At 32.8% G+C, this 18,903-nt stretch overlaps 5 protein-coding genes across 5 annotated transcripts; 2 read left to right on the top strand and 3 right to left on the bottom strand.

The window, feature by feature from the left end:
- Positions 1–930: 930 nt before the first annotated feature.
- Positions 931–4,163, top strand: LOC130675474 (DNA replication licensing factor Mcm2). The gene is made up of 3 exons (XM_057481192.1): positions 931–1,215; positions 1,292–1,634; positions 1,705–4,163. The coding sequence occupies exons 1-3, from the start codon at positions 1,213–1,215 to the stop codon at positions 4,011–4,013; spliced, it is 2,655 nt and encodes an 884-aa protein (XP_057337175.1). The 5' UTR covers positions 931–1,212; the 3' UTR covers positions 4,014–4,163.
- A 152-nt stretch (positions 4,164–4,315) lies between these two features.
- LOC130675509 (zinc finger CCHC domain-containing protein 10-like) lies at positions 4,316–5,707 on the bottom strand. The gene is made up of 3 exons (XM_057481251.1): positions 5,567–5,707; positions 4,716–4,865; positions 4,316–4,641 (listed from the first exon to the last, which is right to left on the bottom strand). Exons 1-3 carry the CDS (start codon positions 5,599–5,601, stop codon positions 4,350–4,352), a joined length of 477 nt encoding a protein of 158 aa, XP_057337234.1. The 5' UTR covers positions 5,602–5,707; the 3' UTR covers positions 4,316–4,349.
- A 5-nt stretch (positions 5,708–5,712) lies between these two features.
- LOC130675504 (uncharacterized) lies at positions 5,713–7,672 on the top strand. The gene is made up of 2 exons (XM_057481247.1): positions 5,713–6,022; positions 6,411–7,672. The coding sequence occupies exons 1-2, from the start codon at positions 5,840–5,842 to the stop codon at positions 6,882–6,884; spliced, it is 657 nt and encodes a 218-aa protein (XP_057337230.1). The 5' UTR covers positions 5,713–5,839; the 3' UTR covers positions 6,885–7,672.
- Positions 7,673–8,113: 441 nt separating this feature from the next.
- LOC130675485 (leucine-rich repeat protein soc-2 homolog) lies at positions 8,114–11,701 on the bottom strand. The gene has a single exon (XM_057481218.1). It carries the CDS (start codon positions 11,158–11,160, stop codon positions 9,328–9,330), a length of 1,833 nt encoding a protein of 610 aa, XP_057337201.1. The 5' UTR covers positions 11,161–11,701; the 3' UTR covers positions 8,114–9,327.
- A 3,284-nt stretch (positions 11,702–14,985) lies between these two features.
- Positions 14,986–16,456, bottom strand: LOC130675678 (uncharacterized). The gene has a single exon (XM_057481501.1). It carries the CDS (start codon positions 16,335–16,337, stop codon positions 15,072–15,074), a length of 1,266 nt encoding a protein of 421 aa, XP_057337484.1. The 5' UTR covers positions 16,338–16,456; the 3' UTR covers positions 14,986–15,071.
- Positions 16,457–18,903: the final 2,447 nt, after the last annotated feature.

An 18,903-nucleotide genomic window follows, 5' to 3' on the forward strand; every position in this document is an offset into this window, starting at 1 on the left:
AAATTTAGTGTCTGCTACATTTACACTCGTCAATATGATCCTGAAGTTAGCAGACAATCAACAATTTTCAAATTTTTTTTTTTCAACAATTTAATTAAAAAAAAAAAAAAAAAAAAAAGCAAATGTAGAAAATTTGAAAAAATATAGGTGCAATTTTTTAAAATATTTTTTTTTTTATAATTTATCGGCTTAAAAAAAATCCAAAAGCTATTAGACGTCTGTTAACTTCAGTATCATCTCGTCAATGTAGCAGGTATAGGACAATTTTTTAATTATAAATAAGTAAATTAATTAATTAATTAAAACAATAAAATTAAAAAAAAAGCGCGTACTGATTTTTAAATTATCTAAGTATGCATTTATTAGAGTCAGTTTTCCAAACCGGGTTTAAAAAATTCAAATATTTAAAATTTAAAAGAAAATTTATTTTTGTAGACTTGAAATATTTTGAAATTGAAATTTTAAATTATTTAGGTAAATAATTTGCTTATTTAGCATCAGTCTGTACTAAATAATTAAAATTCTAGATTTGCACTAGACAAAGTAAATTTTGGGATTTAAATCTCTTTAGATATAAATTATTTCTTCCCAGGTTTGTATTTAACATTTAGTAAAAATTTGAATTTTCTACTATAATTATTTCCGTATTTTTTCGGAAATAAAAATAAAAATACTGAAAATAAGAGCCATTAGAAAATTTGTTTTATTTTGAATTTAAAAATGCATCAGAAAACTTTTGAGCATAGTATCAAAATTTTATTTCAATGACAAGTGTCGGCTGAATTTTCAGTTCAGCATCACAAAAATTAAGTACATTTTGTGCAATAATTTAAAAAAGCCAGTTTACAAAAGTAAATTATTGTGACCGATTTTCAATGCAGCGGTAAATTTATTTTTACCATCCGCTCGATTCCCGCCAAATATTGGCGTCTTGTCACAAGCTTGTTTACGTTTTTTTATTTTTTCATGTATCATTTTAATGAGCTTTTAACGTTAATTTAATTTAAAATAGTATTAATTATAAATTAACAATACTTTTAAATTATCTTTTTTATAAAACATTTAATTTCAAGCGTTTTTTTAACTCGACAACTCGCAATTTTACACACGTGCACGTCCTAACCGTTGTAAATTAAATTTGTCAGCAAGATAAATATTTGCACAAAGTCAAGAATTGTAATTAAGATAAATAGTATTTAAACAAGTTCCAAAATGGTAAATAATTCAATTTTAATTAATTGTAATGTTAATTTTTTTTTTTTAAATTTCAATTGACATATTTTTGCAACAGAGTCAACGAAGTTCGCCACCTAGAAGTGTCAGACATGCAGACGCTCCAACATCACCAGCACCTGAGATGGACGAGCCTTTTGAAGACGAGGGTCTTCTGGGAGATGAACCCTCTCAGGAGGACATCGTCAACGAGGAAGAGGGCGACGGCGAAGAATTGTTCGGCGATGACATGGAAGCTGATTATCGGCCGATGCCGGCACTAGATCGTTATGATCGTGCTCTGATGGATGACGATGAATATTCTGAATTATCTCAGGGTGATCGAGCGGCTGCTGAAGCGGCGATGCGCAAACGAGATCGAGCTGCTGGTATTTACCGGGATGACAGAGATCTTTTGTACGGTACGTCAATTCAAATTATTGGGTTTTACTTGAGGTCTGTGTTATTTATTTTCAATTAATTTATTGACAGAGGACAGCGATGAAGACGACACACAGAATCAAAAACGCAGACGCGCTGAAAAAGCTGCTACCGGAGAGATGGAGGATGCTGAGATGATTGAATCAATCGAGAATCTTGAAGACACAAGAGGTCATTCAGTAAAAGAGTGGGTGATGATGTTGGGTCCAAGAACTGAAATAGCAAACCGTTTTAAAAACTTTTTACGGACGTACACTGACGGCAAAGGTCATTGTTTGTACAAAGAACGTATCAGACATATGTGCGAAAGCAATCAGTCTAGTTTCGTCGTTGAATTTCCTGTACTTGCCAGCAAAGAACACGTTCTCGCTTACTTTCTTCCCGAGGCGCCATTTCAAATGCTTGAAATATTTGACGGGGTCGCAAAAGAGTTGGTCTTGACTATTTTCCCAAGTTACGAACGAGTGACAGCCGAAATCCACGTAAGAATATCCGAGCTGCCGCTTATAGAAGAGCTGCGTACCTTCAGAAAACTTCATCTCAATCAGTTGGTACGAACACTTGGTGTTGTAACAGCAACAACTGGCGTCTTACCTCAGCTGTCTGTTGTCAAATATGACTGTACCAAGTGTGGTTACGTACTGGGACCCTTTGTGCAATCACAAAATGCCGAAGTAAAGCCTGGTTCTTGTCCCGAGTGTCAAAGCGTTGGTCCATTTATCATCAACATGGAACAAACTATTTACCGCAATTACCAGAAGATAACAATCCAAGAATCTCCAGGCAGAATACCAGCTGGTCGTATTCCACGTAGCAAAGATTGTATTTTATTGTCCGATTTATGCGATCGTTGTAAACCTGGTGATGAAGTTGATCTCACTGGTATCTACACCAACAGTTACGACGGGTCATTGAACACCGAGCAAGGATTCCCCGTCTTCTCGACGGTACTTCTAGCCAATCATGTTGTCATCAAAGACTCCAAGGATATCGTCGACTCACTGACGGAAGAAGAAGTAAATGATATTTTAAAATTAAGTAAAGATCATCGTATCGCTGATCGTATTGTCGCAAGTATCGCTCCCTCAATTTACGGTCACGAATTTATAAAACGTGCATTGGCACTTGCAATATTTGGCGGCGAGTCTAAGAACCCCGGTAACAAACACAGAATACGTGGTGACATAAATGTATTACTCTGTGGTGATCCAGGTACTGCTAAGTCACAATTTTTGAAATACACTGAAAAAATAGCGCCGCGTGCAGTATTTACCACCGGACAGGGAGCATCAGCTGTCGGTTTGACTGCTTATGTATCAAAGTCTCCAGTGACCAGAGAGTGGACACTCGAAGCTGGTGCCTTAGTACTTGCCGATCACGGAGTCTGTTTAATTGATGAGTTTGACAAAATGAATGATCAAGACAGAACGTCTATTCACGAAGCCATGGAACAGCAGAGCATATCAATATCCAAAGCTGGTATTGTCACGTCTCTCCACGCCAGGTGTTCAGTTATCGCTGCTTCTAATCCCATTGGCGGGCGATACGACGCAAGTATGACCTTCTCCGAGAATGTTGATCTATCAGAACCGATTCTTTCACGTTTCGATATACTCTGCATTGTAAAGGATGAAGTAGACCCGATGCAAGATCGACATCTTGCCAAATTCGTCGTAAATTCTCACATCAAAAATCATCCTACGAATGTAGACCGAGAGTTGCCACCAGAACTAATTGATGATACTGCAGCCGATGACATCACCATACCCCAAGACTTATTAAAAAAATATATCGTCTATGCGCGTCAGAATATTCATCCGAAACTCACGAATGTTGATCAAGACAAAGTTGCTAAATTGTACAGTCAGTTGAGACAAGAGAGTTTGGCCACCGGAAGTCTTCCCATCACTGTCAGACACATCGAGAGCATAATAAGGATGTCTGAAGCGAGTGCCAAAATGCACTTGCGGGATCACGTGCGTGAGGATGACATCAATCTTGCCATCAGAATGGCACTGGACAGTTTCGTTGATACGCAAAAGTACTCGGTTATGAAGAGCATGCGTCATACATTCCAGAAGTATTTGATGTACAGAAAAGACCACAGCGAACTACTCTACTATATTTTACGACAAATTACACTTGATACCCTGGCATTCCAGAAAGCGCTCCATGGATCCCGGGTTACAACGATTGAAGTTTCGGAGAAAGATCTTCTGGATAAAGCTAAACAAATTGACATTCACAACTTGGTGCCTTTTTACGAGAGTGATGTCTTTAAGAAAAATAATTTTGTATATGATTCCAAGAGAAGAGTTATCGTCCAAACGTTGCCTGAAATTGTTGATGAAAATAATTAGTTTTAAGTATTCAGGAGATAAGAAAGAAGTTTTTTAATTATTACTTTTTTTTTACTATTTATATTGAAACATGTGACAACTGTGAAAATACAAACATTTAGTCTCTCTTTTAATAAAATATCAATAAAACGCATTGTTTATTTATCAATAGATCCATTGTGCTCATATCTTAGTACTTAAAACATTTATAAACTGTATAAAAAAATAATCAAAAAGATCGGCGAATAAAAAAATTAATTTTTAATATATTTACAGCTTGATAGAGTGATAGTAAAAAATACTCATTATCAATAAAAAAATAACTTGTTAATTATTTAAAATAAATAAAAATTAATTTTATTTCTTTTTTCGTCGCTTCTTTTTGCTGCTCGAGTCATTGCTGCTGGAGCTACTGCTGCTGCTGCTACTGCTACTGGAACTATTGCTACTGCTGCTAGAGCTACTGCTGGAACTGCTGCTGCTGGAGTCGCTGTCCGAGGAGGAATCTGATGAACTGCTTTCGCTGTCACTGCTTGAAGAATCGGAACTACTTGAGCTGCTCGATTCTTTCTTACTTTTTTTCTTCTTCGTCGCTGCTGGTATTTTTTCCACCGCGTTTTCATCTTTTGATTTTGGATTTTTTGTTTCTCTGTAAAATTAAAAATTTAAATTAATGGAAATTCCGAAGTTTGTTTTTCTGTTGAGACAAATAAAAATACGTACGATTTATTTTCTTCTCTCTTTTTCAAGGCTTTTTTTAGTTGCGTTGTTCTTGAAGAGCGATGGAGATATTTTCGTTTTCCTTTGCATTCATAACTCCAGTGGCCCATTTCCAAACATTTTTGACATCTCATCTCCAGAGGATAAGGATTTCTGAAATATTTAAATTAATTTTCAATATTTAAAATATGAAATAATTTTTTTTTCAAGCATATGAAAGAATTTTCAAATTTTTTTTTCTAATAACTTGTAATCTGTTTTCAAAATCAAATAAATTATCAGATGATCCCGAAGTGAGCCGACGTCTAAGAATTTTTTGATTTTTTTTTTTATAATAAATTATAAAAAAAAAATATTTGAAAAAATTGCACCTGAAGTTTTTTAAATTTTCTACATGTGCATATTTTTGTTTTTATGTAATTGATTTTTTGAAAAAAAATTCAAAAATTACTAATTGTCTGCTAACTTCAGAATTATAATCATCAGCTGTCCAATATTTTGAATATTTTGTCAAATAAATTTTGTAACTTTTTTTTGCTTATAAAATTTTTGAAAAACAAAATTGAAAAATTATTTTTTTTACAAAGTAAATTATTGATTTTTTATTTACGTTTAAATTTTACTCCAAAACTAAAATTATCAATTTTTAAAAATTTAAAAAAGTAGGACTCGATTATTGTAGAGATAAAATAAAATAAAAATTTATTTAATAACTAACAATATGTTATATATTGATAAATAAATATACACGTTAGACGCTAACCTTCGCGGCATAACCTCTAATTCAAAATTAAATAACTCCGAAAAACATAACAATCAATTAAAGGAAAAATAAAAGTAAATAAAGTACTTACGGTTTTTTAATTAATCTCAATCCATTGGCGCTCATTTTAAATAATTTGTATTTAAATACCGGTTTTAAAACTAAGCTTTGAAAAACACAATGCCAATTTATTATGGCTGTATTACATATACACAATTACAATAAAACTTTTTTCTCCAACTGATGCCTGATGGCGTTACTGTTGTATAAATATAATTGTGGCTTTTTTTTTCTAAATTTAAATATATATACTTAGCAACAATAAAATGTAATGAGCATTACTGCGTTATGATTATCATCAATAATGGATTTAAATTCATATTCACAGCACCGAGATATGAAAGTTGATAATGATACGATGGATTGTTTATTAAATGAATTTGCTGAAAAAAATGTTAAGTTGGAATTAATGAAAGAATTAGCGAGTAAAAGTGAAAGTAATCTTAGGAGAAGAGAAGAAGATTTCAAAAATATGGAGAAAAAATTGGTAATATTTTATTATATTTTAAATATAGTCATTTTTTTTTACTTGCAAAAAAATATGTGTTAAAAAATTTTGTTGAAAATGTACGCAAAAATTCAAAATAATCTTTAGCTTCTGCTACTTTTAGTATCAGGATAAAAAAATTTTTAAATGTCAATTATTCTCATGAGTTTGAATTTAGCAGACATGAGACAATTTATTATAAATTTTAAATGAATAAATAAATAAATTGAAATAATGAAATTTAAAAAAAAGCGCGCGTTGATTTAAATACGAATTTTTTAATTGTTATTTTACTTACATTTTATTCATTTATTCAAAAATTAAAAAAATTGACACTTAGTCACATTCACACTCATTTCTTATCACTTTTTTTTTTTTTAATCAATAGGACAGTCTTCATAATAGTATTTTTAAAATGGAAAACGATTTATGTGAATCAATATGGAAATTTGTAGCTGAACATGATTTCGCATCAGTAATTAACAAGTTTCTAGATGAGCCCACGATAAATTATCAAGAAAACAATAACAAGTCTTTAAGAAAAATCTCCAAAATAAAAAGTGACGTACAGACAATAATTTCAGACATCACTGACATAAAGATAGACATCGACAAATCATTGATAGAAATCCATGAAAAATTAACCAGACAAATTGACACAGTCCCAAAAAAATTAAATGACTCAACAGATTTTATTAGAGAAATAAAAATTGAAGACAAAAAAGATTTTATAAAAATTGAAAAAGAGCCGGATTCAAAAACTCAAATGAAATTTGAAACCCCGCGTCCGAGTATGAAGTCCTCGAGATTTTCAGTGAAGAAAAAGACGCCCATCTGCAAAAAATTTGAAATGTCTTCTTGATTAAATTAATAATAATATTGGAGACTTGTAGGAATAATAAATGTAATGAATTACACAGTACATTTTGTATATTTAGAAATATTTTATACAGTAATATTCATCTTATTTTTCATCATCTTTGTTTTCAATATACATTGAAGGACATTAACATTAAATTTTATTAAAATCATACTCATAATATCATGCCAATCAGGCTACTTAACAGGATCATAAATTTAGATAAATCAACTCATTTCCCTCGTCGTTCAAACAATCATTACAATTGTTACATAATAATAATAATTAGTTTATTTTTTTTTGTTTTTCCATTTAGTTTTTTGGTGTCGAAAAGAAAACTACCAAAATGGCACAGTCGATTGTGAAAAATTAATTAAAATATATATAATTTAATTACCTATCTTCATTATATTATTAATATTATTATTATTACTAAAATGATGTATGATAAAAAAAAAAGGTTTTACATTTTCAGTAAATCTATACGACAATGAAAGACTTTATGTAATAAACATTAACAATTATTTAGATAAAATAACATTACAATATTTAAAAAATATATTCGAATAAAAAATGAAATCTCTTAACCATAATAATTAATTAATTAATAAATGTTATGACAATATAGATGAGAGTTGTGCGTGTAGTTATTTTAAAATATCTTAGATTACATCAAACGTGATTTAAAAGATGCTGCACCAAAGCCTCGGGGCTCATTTTTTTACTCAACTGTAACATTTGCATAAAAATAAATCATTCACAATTTTTTAATAATTCATTTAATTTAAATATTTTTCATTTTATCAACAGCTAAAATTATTCTTTCCTCTAAACATCTGTTTAGAAATCACACAATAGTACGTATAATATATACATTACAAAAATGTTTATTTATTTTTTTTTGTTTTGCTGTACGAAGGTAAAGAAAAGTTTGAAGAAATAGAGGAAAGATCACACTTAGATATACAATTTTTTGTCAATTATTTAAAATTTTTATTCTCTCTCAATAGTTGAATTTAATCTCGTTTAATTTTACTTTAGATAATTGTGTAACTTCAGAAGTTAAGGCTCGTTTAATATTAACAATTTTTTGTTTCAATAATTTTTTTTTTTACATATCAGCGTGTCAACGATTCATTAAAATGCAGGTACATATAGAAAAATGGCTTGCGTTTAATTATGTTATGTATAACAAAATATTTCGTCTTGAAGCTAATATTCATATTTATATATATTTATAATTATTATATTTATATAACGGCTAGTGTTTATTTTTTTTCATTCTTCATGTTACAATTTTTTAAAATATTTAAATTTATACTGTAATTATGGCGTACTAATGTACAATTTTTATATATATTTATTTATGTATATATATATTTATATTATTATTATTTTATAGTTCGCGTTCCCGCATTATTGTGACGGAACGAGCGAGAAAATAAAATATGGAACCCGATACAATGAAAGAGACAAGTGGAGGGTAAACTGAGTGTCCAAACAAAAAAGTTTAATAATCGAGGAACAAAAACAACAAAATGATATAAAATTTCATTGTCGGAAGAACAAGAGCAGAGGGACTGGACGATAAAACGATCCGACTGCTCACCGAACCAAGTCCCAAAAATTTTTGAATTTTCATTACAGACTCGATCAGTGAAAAAATTTATCCGTCAGTTATTTCGATAACTCAATTTTTTTTACTGCCAATTAATTATTAATCGGAAAAAATTTCTACTTTTTTAAAAGCTACAATTGATGCCTTGAATTATTTTACTGAAAGACAATTATGAACAAAGTATGACTCGATTCTATACCGTGATATTAGTAGACAATAATAATGACAATGATGTTGATAATTAATAATATTTATGAGATTGACAGTCTCTGAGAGATTGTATCTTTAGTAAATGTAATTAATCAATTAGCTTTTGAAGAGACAGAGATAATGATCGGTGGCGTTTTAAACTAGACTGCGTCATACGCAGGACGGTGCTGATGGCTCGATGAATTAATTAATATATTTATAAATATATATATTTATAATAATATGTAATTACATAAACTTGATTATTATAAATCTTACATTTCTTCAGATCACAATTAATAACATGACAACTTGGCACCATGGGAGAGAAGTAATTTAATAGCCACTGTTATGGATTTTATGGAGGACTTGATGCAGGTAAATGCAGATTGTTTGTTGTGTTATTTATCAAACAACAGTCTAAGACCATTGTTATTATTGTTTGTGATAGTGATAAACAAATGGGCTTCGAGGAAGCTGCTACAAATCCATGCTCGACGCACCAGCCGCAGTCTTGTTCTGCCTGCCCTGAGGTTTTCTGGCAAAAAGGAGCCACAGATGATGGCACATCCTCGCACATCTGCTGACAATGCAGCTGCTGCAGGTCCGTGTCTCGCGTTCCTCGAAGTCATCGATTTATTACATTGACCTGTACGGGCCTTGCATTTTTAAAAATTGAATAACGAAGGACGGACCACCGGCAACTATTTCTGCTGGAATTTTCGACAATGGACAATTTTCAATAGACATAATACTGAGATTTGTACATAGCGCCAATTCAAATGGCAAATTGTGAAGATTTGCGTTGTCATTTACGTAAAGCGAATCGAGATTCTCAAGTGTGCCGATTTCTTCGGGCAAATAATTTAAATTATTTTCCCCCACACTCAGATAAGTCAAATTAAAAAGATGTCCAATGGCACGTGGCAACGAGGTAACTTGATTTGACTGCAGTATGAGCTTCTGGAGATCACGTAAAAAACCAATTTCGTTCGGCAAACATTCAATTTTATTTTCCTCAAGGTCCAGAACACGTAATTTACGTAAATTACCGATACTTGCTGGTATACGTTTCAACAAATTGTTGGACAGAATGAGAATCTCAAGATTCTGCAGGCACTGAATGTCATCTGGAATTTTAGTTAATTGATTTGTACCAAGATTAAGCTCTACCATATTTACCCATGTTCCAATGTCAAGTGGCAATGACGTCAATTGATTTTCCTTCATATTGAGCTTTGTCAGATTTTTAGCACGTGAAAATATTCCGTAGGGAATTTTGTCTATTTGATTGTGTTCCATGTTCAGCGAATCGACGTTGGTGAACTGGGACGGACCTCCCGAGGGATAAGCTGAAAAACAATTACGTGATAGAGTTATAGTAGTCAGCTCAGACAGACTCGAAAGTAGACCGTCTGGCAGCTGGGAGACCTGGTTTCCCTCAACGCTGAACTCATCCATCAGCCGGCAATTGGCGAGCGACTTGGGTATGCACGAGAGACGGTTGTATCTCAGTCCCAATCTCGTGACAGCGACCAAGTTACCGATGCTCTCGGGTATGTCCAGCAGCTCGTTGTGCTGGAGATCCAGGGTCGACAATTGGACGCAGTTGCCTATTTCCTCGGGTAGGTGCTCCAAGTGGTTGTGAGACACGTCGAAGGTTATGAGATGCACCAGCTTGCCGATGCCCGCAGGCAATGACTTTATTTTGTTCTCCCTTAAACTTAGCATCGTTAAATTAGTCAAGTTTCTTATGTTATCACTGACATAGCGGACCCGGTTGAAGCGTAAAAACAGTGTCGTGAGTGATGTCAATTTGTAAACGACGTCAGGTATCTCACTGAGTTTGTTATGCCGGAGATCGAGGACCTTAAGCGACTTGAGATTCTCAAGGGTGTCTGGCAGGCTGGTGAGGGAATTTTCATTCAAGGCCAGGATCCTCAGACTCGTCAGACATCCTATTTCTGGCGGCAATGTCACGAGTTTATTACCGTAGAGATAGAACTCCTGCAAGTGAGAGAGATCTCTGACGGAGCTCGGCAGATTGGTGATGCTGGACTTGCTGAGGTCCAGCCTGGTAAGACACTCGTCCCGACACCGTATGAACTCCTTGGCGACGTCGAGGTCCGCCTGTATGGGTTTGCATTTTTTAGCCGTGGGTTTCGGTTTGTTTGACTCGGGGTGTTTGACAGTCACTGTTTTCTTGGTATCACCCCCACTGGCTATCGAGGCGGTTGACAATTTTTTCTCCTTGTGGTGCTCCTTGGGAATGTCCTCCACTGCCTCGGGCATGTCGTTGCCGGCGGAGCAAGTCGTAAGACCACAGCCCTCTAGATACTCGGGTATGTCTTGCTCCTTCATGTAAAAGTTACCAAGACTGTCCTGAGGCTCGGCCCTGTCCGACTTAGCCTCGGACAGGCACACTGACGAAATGTTACCCACACCCGTTCGATATTTGTTCGACTTTTTCATAATCCAAAAGCTACACAATCAACCACTACCTTTCTCGCCTCCGATGTTTTTTTTTTTTTTCAACTCTCTATTGTTACTTTTATTGAATTATTTAAAATAATTTATAAATAAATATTTTCTACACCACTGACTGACTCCAATAGCTCACAGCACTCACTAGTCACCTGTTCACAATTGTCAAGGCTATTTCAAGGCATCGCGTAGATTTTTTTTTAAAAATTACACCTTATGAGTATTGACATTATTGGTAATTTTAACACTCGCGGCGCAAACGCGACCCGAACATTATTTGTGTGGCGTTTTCGTTCTGCGCTACCTCGTACAATACTCTTACTCTCTTTAAATATTTTTATCTCTCACTCGCTCTCGCAAACTCACCAGTTACTGGCTGGTTAAATAAATTTTTTACTCCTCTCTCTCTCTGTCTATCACAAATTATTGCTCCCTCTCATGTGTCGGGTATCGTCAGTTCGTGGAAACTGTTACGAGAGACAGAGCGAGATGGAGCGACTGAGGGACCAAGAGTCTGACAGCAACACAGAGTTGATGCAAACTAGGGATGGGCGATATCTATCGATATTTCAACTATCGATATTTTTTTTCTAAAATATCGATGTTTTCTATCGATATTTTTTGAACACGATATATCGATACTCGATATAAAATTTACAACTATCGAAAGTATCGACACTGTCATTATCACGGGGTTATTTTATTGGAGTTTAAATCGAAATTGTTCTAATTATGAATGCCGCTAATATGATTGGTGTTACAACAGTTGAACGTAAGTATTTGATTTACTTAAAGAATAATTATATAATATAATTATTAATTGAATAATTATTATATATTATTTTATTTTTAAGATAACTCAGGTTCAAGGTTATATTCATTTTATTGTGAAGAGAACAGGTGCGGCAAAAAACAACATGGACGGATTAACTTTTGAATTAAAACAGTATTTGAGTCAACCTGTCATTTCAAGAACTGAGAACCCTTTAAAACATTGGAAATTATTACAGCCTAGCTATCCAAATTTATATAAAGTTGCGACTGAGTATTTGTGCGTCGTTGGAACTTCTGTGCCGTGTGAGCGTCTCTTTTCTACTGCTGGAAATATAAAAACTGATGACCGAAACCGATTATCTACAGATCATCTTGATAAATTGTTATTTTTAGGCAGTTTAAGTCTTGAAGATTGGGGATTATAATTTTTCTGCCCTCCGGCCGGAAAGTGGCAACTTTCGGGCCGCTGCCCTAAACGAAGTTGCAACTTTCCGGCTTCGTCGAGCAGAAAAATAGTATACGCACCTTGGCCAGTAAAAAAGAAAGCCTCAGACCACATGTTTGTCAGCCTCGGCTTCGCCTCGGCCAACAATTACATGTGCTCTGAGACTTTTCTTATTTTACTGGCCTAGGTATGTAATATACTATTTATAAATTTTTATATTTAATTTTAATAATATCTGTATTTAATGGTAAAAATATCTGTATTTTATTTACATTTCGCTTTGTTTATTTAATTAATTAATTTAAAATTTTAAAATTACGATAAATTATATACAAATAATATTTAAATTTTAAATTTTCGCGCCTCTTTTAACACTCGATGTTGAAAATCGATATATCGATATTTTTTTATAAAATGTCGATACTCGATAATAAAAAACTAAAACTATCGATGTTACGATATCGATGTTTTCTTTCAATATCGCCCATCCCTAATGCAAACAGAGATTCCCGAGGCATCGAGGCAAAGCTGAACCCAAATGCCAAATCATCCAGTCTGTCTGATGGCGAATACTCATCTATACTCAAAATTTCTTTACTCAAGCACAAAGACGACATCTATACTCAGTGACAACTATATTCAATGACAACTGTACTACACTAAATTTTTGTAAACATCTCATCTATATTATGTTTACTCGAAGTCCTCTATATTCAAAGACATCTTTACTCAATATCCACAGATAAAAAAGATTGTCGATAATGAAGTAATTCATAGATAAGACTATATATAATATAGATGAGATGTTTACAAAAATTCAGTGGAGTCCAGTTGTCATTGAATATAGTTGTCACTGAGTATAGATGTCGTCTTTGTGCTTGAGTAAAGAAATTTTGAGTATAGATGAGTATTCGCCTGTCTGATGACAGAGAGCGCACGGGCGGGAATTTTGAATCAGCGCCATCTGTTGTTTGAATTTTAAATCAGTTTTAAAAGTCTAGGCTACTGGTCGTCTTTACTGACAGTTCGGAAAGTTCTTTCTGAGAGAGATGCAAATTCCCTCTTGTGGAGAGACTCACTTGGCTGTCATCTTTTTCATGGGATGATAAACTATAAATGTAACACTGCAGCAAATTGCCTTCAAGCTGAACACAAAAGTTTATATTTTTCAACAAGACGTCAACTTGCTGAGAAAGTTAGTGGCCAAAAGTTGGCATCCATTAGTTGATGGAAAGTTACCTTAAATTTGCTTAGAAAGTTGGCGACATTTTGCGGCTGTAGATTGACGTCAAGTTTTTGGGAAAGTTGGTAACAACTTGCAGTCAACAATTACAAAAGCTGAAGTTGTTGTAGATTTTTTGTGATAATGAATCCTTTTTTTTCTCTGCACACGTTTTTGGCTTTGAGAAGCTTCCTAAAACCAAAAGGGAGCATAAAAATCTGTCATTTTGGAATAAGTAACGCGATATAAATAATATAGCTATATATTCAGTGTCATATTTAGTGACAGATTAATCAAAATATTAATTTATATGAAGAAAATAAATACGATCGTCTTTTTTCCCGCGTAATTTAAATGTAATTGAAATGATACTGATAAATCTATTTATTTCAATACTTGGCCATTGAAAAGAGTTTAAACTATGAAAAGGCACAAATTCAAGTCAAGATCTTTATAATGATACCAATTTCAATAAAATTGACTAATTCTATCATATAGATATGGCGGGAACAAAATTTTCCTTATTATCTTCATAATATATAGATAGATAATTTCAGTTGTGAGTAATACCGTTTTTCTGATTTTCTATTTAAATTTTAAGATTTTCAAAATTTTGAGCCATTTTTGAAAATTTTTCAATCATACTGAATCCTTGCCAGAATTCTCAAAGTTTGTAAAACCAAAAAATTCCCATACGAGATCGGATAAAAAAAGTAAGTCAGTTTTTCTCAATCATACGTGTATAAAATGTTCCCATAAGTATCGAGACCATATTTCCCAGATAGCAAAATGACGTCTTGATGAGTTCTGAATGAGTTCCTATTTATGATTTGGACGTCTTAAAAACACGTTAAAGAAGTCTTTAAGAAGTTCTCAAGATGTCGAATGCGCCACCTAGCGAACTCAGTAAGACATCTTTAAAAGTTCTCAAAGAGTTCTCAAAGAGTTCTTTTTTCTGACTCCGCAAATAAGACTTCAGAATGAACTTACCATGACGTCTTAAGGAGTTCCTAATTTTGACTTCATTTTGATTTCAAAAAAGTTAAAAAAAGAATACATTTAGACGTCACAAAACTGACGTCTTATTTATGAAGTCTTCAAGAACTCTTAATTTAGAGTTCTTAAAAATGACACCTTTAAGAAGTCATTATAAGACTTCTTGAAGACTCCTTCAAAAATACGTCGTAAAGCAGTCATTCTGACTTTAATGCTGTCTGGGTTCTCATAATATTTGGGACCAATTACTATATTTCCTTACAAATAATTCCTCTATTAGTATACCAGATCTATTCCCATAAATTCATAGAAACTGTTCTAATAATTTTCTCTCCAGAAGTTTGCTTCATTTTTTTTCATTGTTAAAATTTTAGAGAAAAAAAAATTTTTTTTTTCATACAAATTTCTAATTAATTGCTATCATTTTCAAATGTTTCAAATCTTTATAAAATTTCGATTAAATCAATCGTCTTCGTTTTTAAGCTTTGAATAGCTAACTTCATCATCATCACCCTTCTTTTTACGAATATAAGAAACAGCGAAACCAATACCGCACAGTAAAATAAATCCTACAATTGCGTACATGATATATTCAAAGAAAGTGCCGAAGAAAGATGAGACACCCAATTCACTCATTAATGCGTCAATGCCCTTACCAAACGCTGTGGCAAGGGCCTTAAGTACTGGTGGGTCATCGCAACAATACGATTTAGTATTAATAGATAAATCAGTGGTATCAAGATAGCGATAGCTGTTGATCGGAGCACTAGAATCACACGCGACACAGCTAGGTTTGTTTGATTCTTCGAATAATTGACATGGATCGAGGATTTTTGGTCTTGTTTTGGTTTTGTAAAATTCAATAATTAGATCATAATGATCTTCAATAATTTTTTCTATATTGTCAACAGTTATATTCTGTCCATTTAATTTATCTTTTAATGCTATAGTTGCATCCGGATCTTGAAGTGTCTTACGTATCGATAAATTCAAATTCGTATTAAATTCTATGCCGAAGAATTGACTAAAATCTTTTTCTTCACACGGTTTTATTGTGTTAGATGTTTGTGGATAAGCACATGAACGATCAGTCAATTTACAACTCGCGTTCTTTCTCGCATCGAAAAGAAAACAACCTTCGGCGTTGTGCATTTCAGTAAGAGTTGATGCAAAAGTTATTCCAGCAGCAGTAGCTCCAAGCCCTAACGCTAGAAGGGTCTTTTTATGAAATTTAAGTATCTTGTCTTTACTTTTTTTAGTTAAGACTTTTTCAGCATTTTTAAGTTTAGTGGTACCTATGTCACCAAATTTTTTACTATGCATCACAAAACCGTCTTCTATATCAGCCAAAATTTTAGCTGGGACATTTTCGAAATGTAATTTACGTAATCTCATTTCATCAAAATGACCACTGGTTAACGACAATTTTTCACAAAATTTACTAATCCTACCAGATTCTAATTCGAATGATATTTCGTGCCAGGCGTGATTGTTGATATGCACTTCACCATTTTTGTACGTCACTTCTACATGCGAGTTTTCTAAAGCACTTAGGTGAACTTCTTCATGCAATCCAAACTTGCTGAGCAGTGAGTCAGCTTGAATTTTTAAATCACTTTTTAAAATTGTAGATGGGGTCTTCATTTTAAATGGGTTCTTTATTGTAGGAAGTTTTAGGTTTTTTAGAAAATCCTTAAAGAAGCTTCGTGTAACGTTAACGATACGCATTTTTAGTTAAATATGTTTCGTAATATTCCTTGTAATTGTTATTATTGATATTATTTTTTTATTATACTGTTCAATCTAGCTGTAACTAAATGAATTTATAATATCGATGATAGCAATAACTTCGGTTACTTCTATCATATATGAAATAATTAAATAATCTTTTATTAGAATTATTATACTGCTTATTATTTAATCACTTTATAGCAATCGTAAATTTACTCTTAGCTATTAATACTGTTTAGATAAATCATTCATTGCGATGGTATTTGAGTAAATTAATTATAACTATGAAACAATTTTATTAGATAAGGAGGGATCTCATGTAATAATTTTCATCACAAATCACTGCACTGTAAGAAATCGGTAGTGAATACGGATTTTATTTAAATCCGAATTCACTCCGTCACTCGAACACTGTAAAAAGAGCGGTGTTAAAAATGGACTCGTTTTAACTCCGCCCGGTGTTAAAATGAAATTACACCGGTGTAGGAGGAGTAATACACCAGTGTTAAAAATACCGGTGTTAAAGCGGGGTAACCGGTGTAAAAACGGAGTAAATTGCGTCCGCTTGGAGTATTAACTTTAAAGATCATAAAACACAAAAAATGTCAGTTCTTTATGAAAATTAATAAAAAATATCATTTATTAACAAGTACACGGAAAAAATTTTTTTGTGACCACAAGATAAGATAACTTACGGTAACAAAATCCTGCCTTAATTTACGGATAACGAAGCATTCGTTGGGATTATAATGTTTTTGCAATAATAGCAAATTCTTCGTTGGGCCAAGCAATGGTTTGTAGCTGTAACAAAACTGTTGTGTTCCAATAACAAAACTGATTTGTTAAAGTAACAGAATGAATTTGTAGCATTAACAAAAAATTTTGTAATCATAAGCTAAGATTACTTACGGTAGCAAATACCTGCTTTAAAATACGACGATATTATTATAATAAACATCATGTGTTCTCATTACAAATCGACTTCTTAATTACGACACAAATCCATTTGTTACTATAAAAAATTGATTTGTTACCGTAAGCTCATCATGCTTGTCATTGTAACAAAATTTTTCGTTATCCCGTCTTTTGTTATCAGGACAAAATTGGTTTTTTCCGTGTATAGTGATCGAGTAAGTAAAAATATTCACAAAGTAAAATGTTTTAACACCGGTACAGAATATCTACACCGGCGGCGGCGTTATTTTAACACCGGTCTAGAATATTTACACCGGTGGCGGCGTTATTTTTACACCGGTACAGAATATTTACACCGGTGGCGGCGTTATTTTCACACCGCTTTCGGGGGTAAATTTAACACCGAAAATTTTAACACCGACACCGTTTGGACTTACCCCGGTGATTTTTTACAGTGAAGTTCCAAAGTTAATTTGCAGTACTTTTCACTTATTCAGTTTAACAGAGTCATTCTAAATGACGGAGTGAATTGGGATTTAAATAGAATCCCTATTAGCTGAAAATTTTCGGGTTGACAAGATCTTGCGATGTAGTAACAGCTGGTGAGATTGGATTATTTTATTAAAGTAAATCTAATAGTTTCGCAAAATCCTTGATACATAAATACTTGGCACTCTTCTAGTAACATTCTCAAGGAAGTCTTACGTAAATCTGTATCTTCATATAACTTGTTCCTTAGTTTTAAACATATTGTCAGCAAAAAATTGAAAAAACCCAGTCTTTAATGTTTTTCTCGGATATTCCATATATTATTGCTCTGACCTAAGTCAAAACTCATTCAAATCTTGATTTTGATCACTGACATTGATTTCTACCTCAATACATGTACTTCAGAGAACATAATCGAAAATAAAAATTTAAAAGCCGCTTCTTCATTAATGATTTTTGATTCTTAACTTTTAAACTCTAGCATAAACGTAACTTGTTAGATCTTGAAAAGCTCATATACAAATGATTGCATGTAATAGCATTTCCGAGCTCGAAAATATATTCACAGTGATGTTTTCAAGCTCCTTGAGCTCGAAAACAGCGGGAAGTTTTGGGGCTGGCCCGCAGGGCCAACCGACGCCCAGATTTTTTTCTTCATTCTGACAACTGATTCTCATCTTACATTATTTTTGAGGCTTTAAAAATGTAAAACAATAGAAATTATAGGGGGAAAAATTTTTTTCCAGCCCTAGAACATTTACATGATCCTGAAGTTAACAGATAATTAAAAATTTTTGGATTTCTTTTTCAGCAAATCAATCAGAAAAAAAACAAAAATAAAAATATGTACATGTAGAGAATTTAAAAAACTACAGGTGCAATTTTGTCAAAATTTTTTTTTTATATAATTTACTGTCTAAAATAAAATCCAAAAATTATTAGACGTCTGCTAACTTCAGTATCATAACATTTACAGGATATGATACTGAAGTTAGCAGACGTCTGACAGTTTTTGAATTTTTTTAAAAACGATTAACTATAAAAAAAAATATTTTGAAAAATTGCACCTATAGTTTGTTAAATTTTCTACATGTGTATATTTTTAGTTTCTTTTTTTTTGTAATGTATTAATTGAAAAAAAAATCCGAAAATTTGTAAC

This window comes from Microplitis mediator, chromosome 10 (genome assembly GCF_029852145.1).
Source record: "Microplitis mediator isolate UGA2020A chromosome 10, iyMicMedi2.1, whole genome shotgun sequence".
NCBI classification, from domain to species: Eukaryota; Metazoa; Arthropoda; class Insecta; order Hymenoptera; family Braconidae; genus Microplitis; species Microplitis mediator.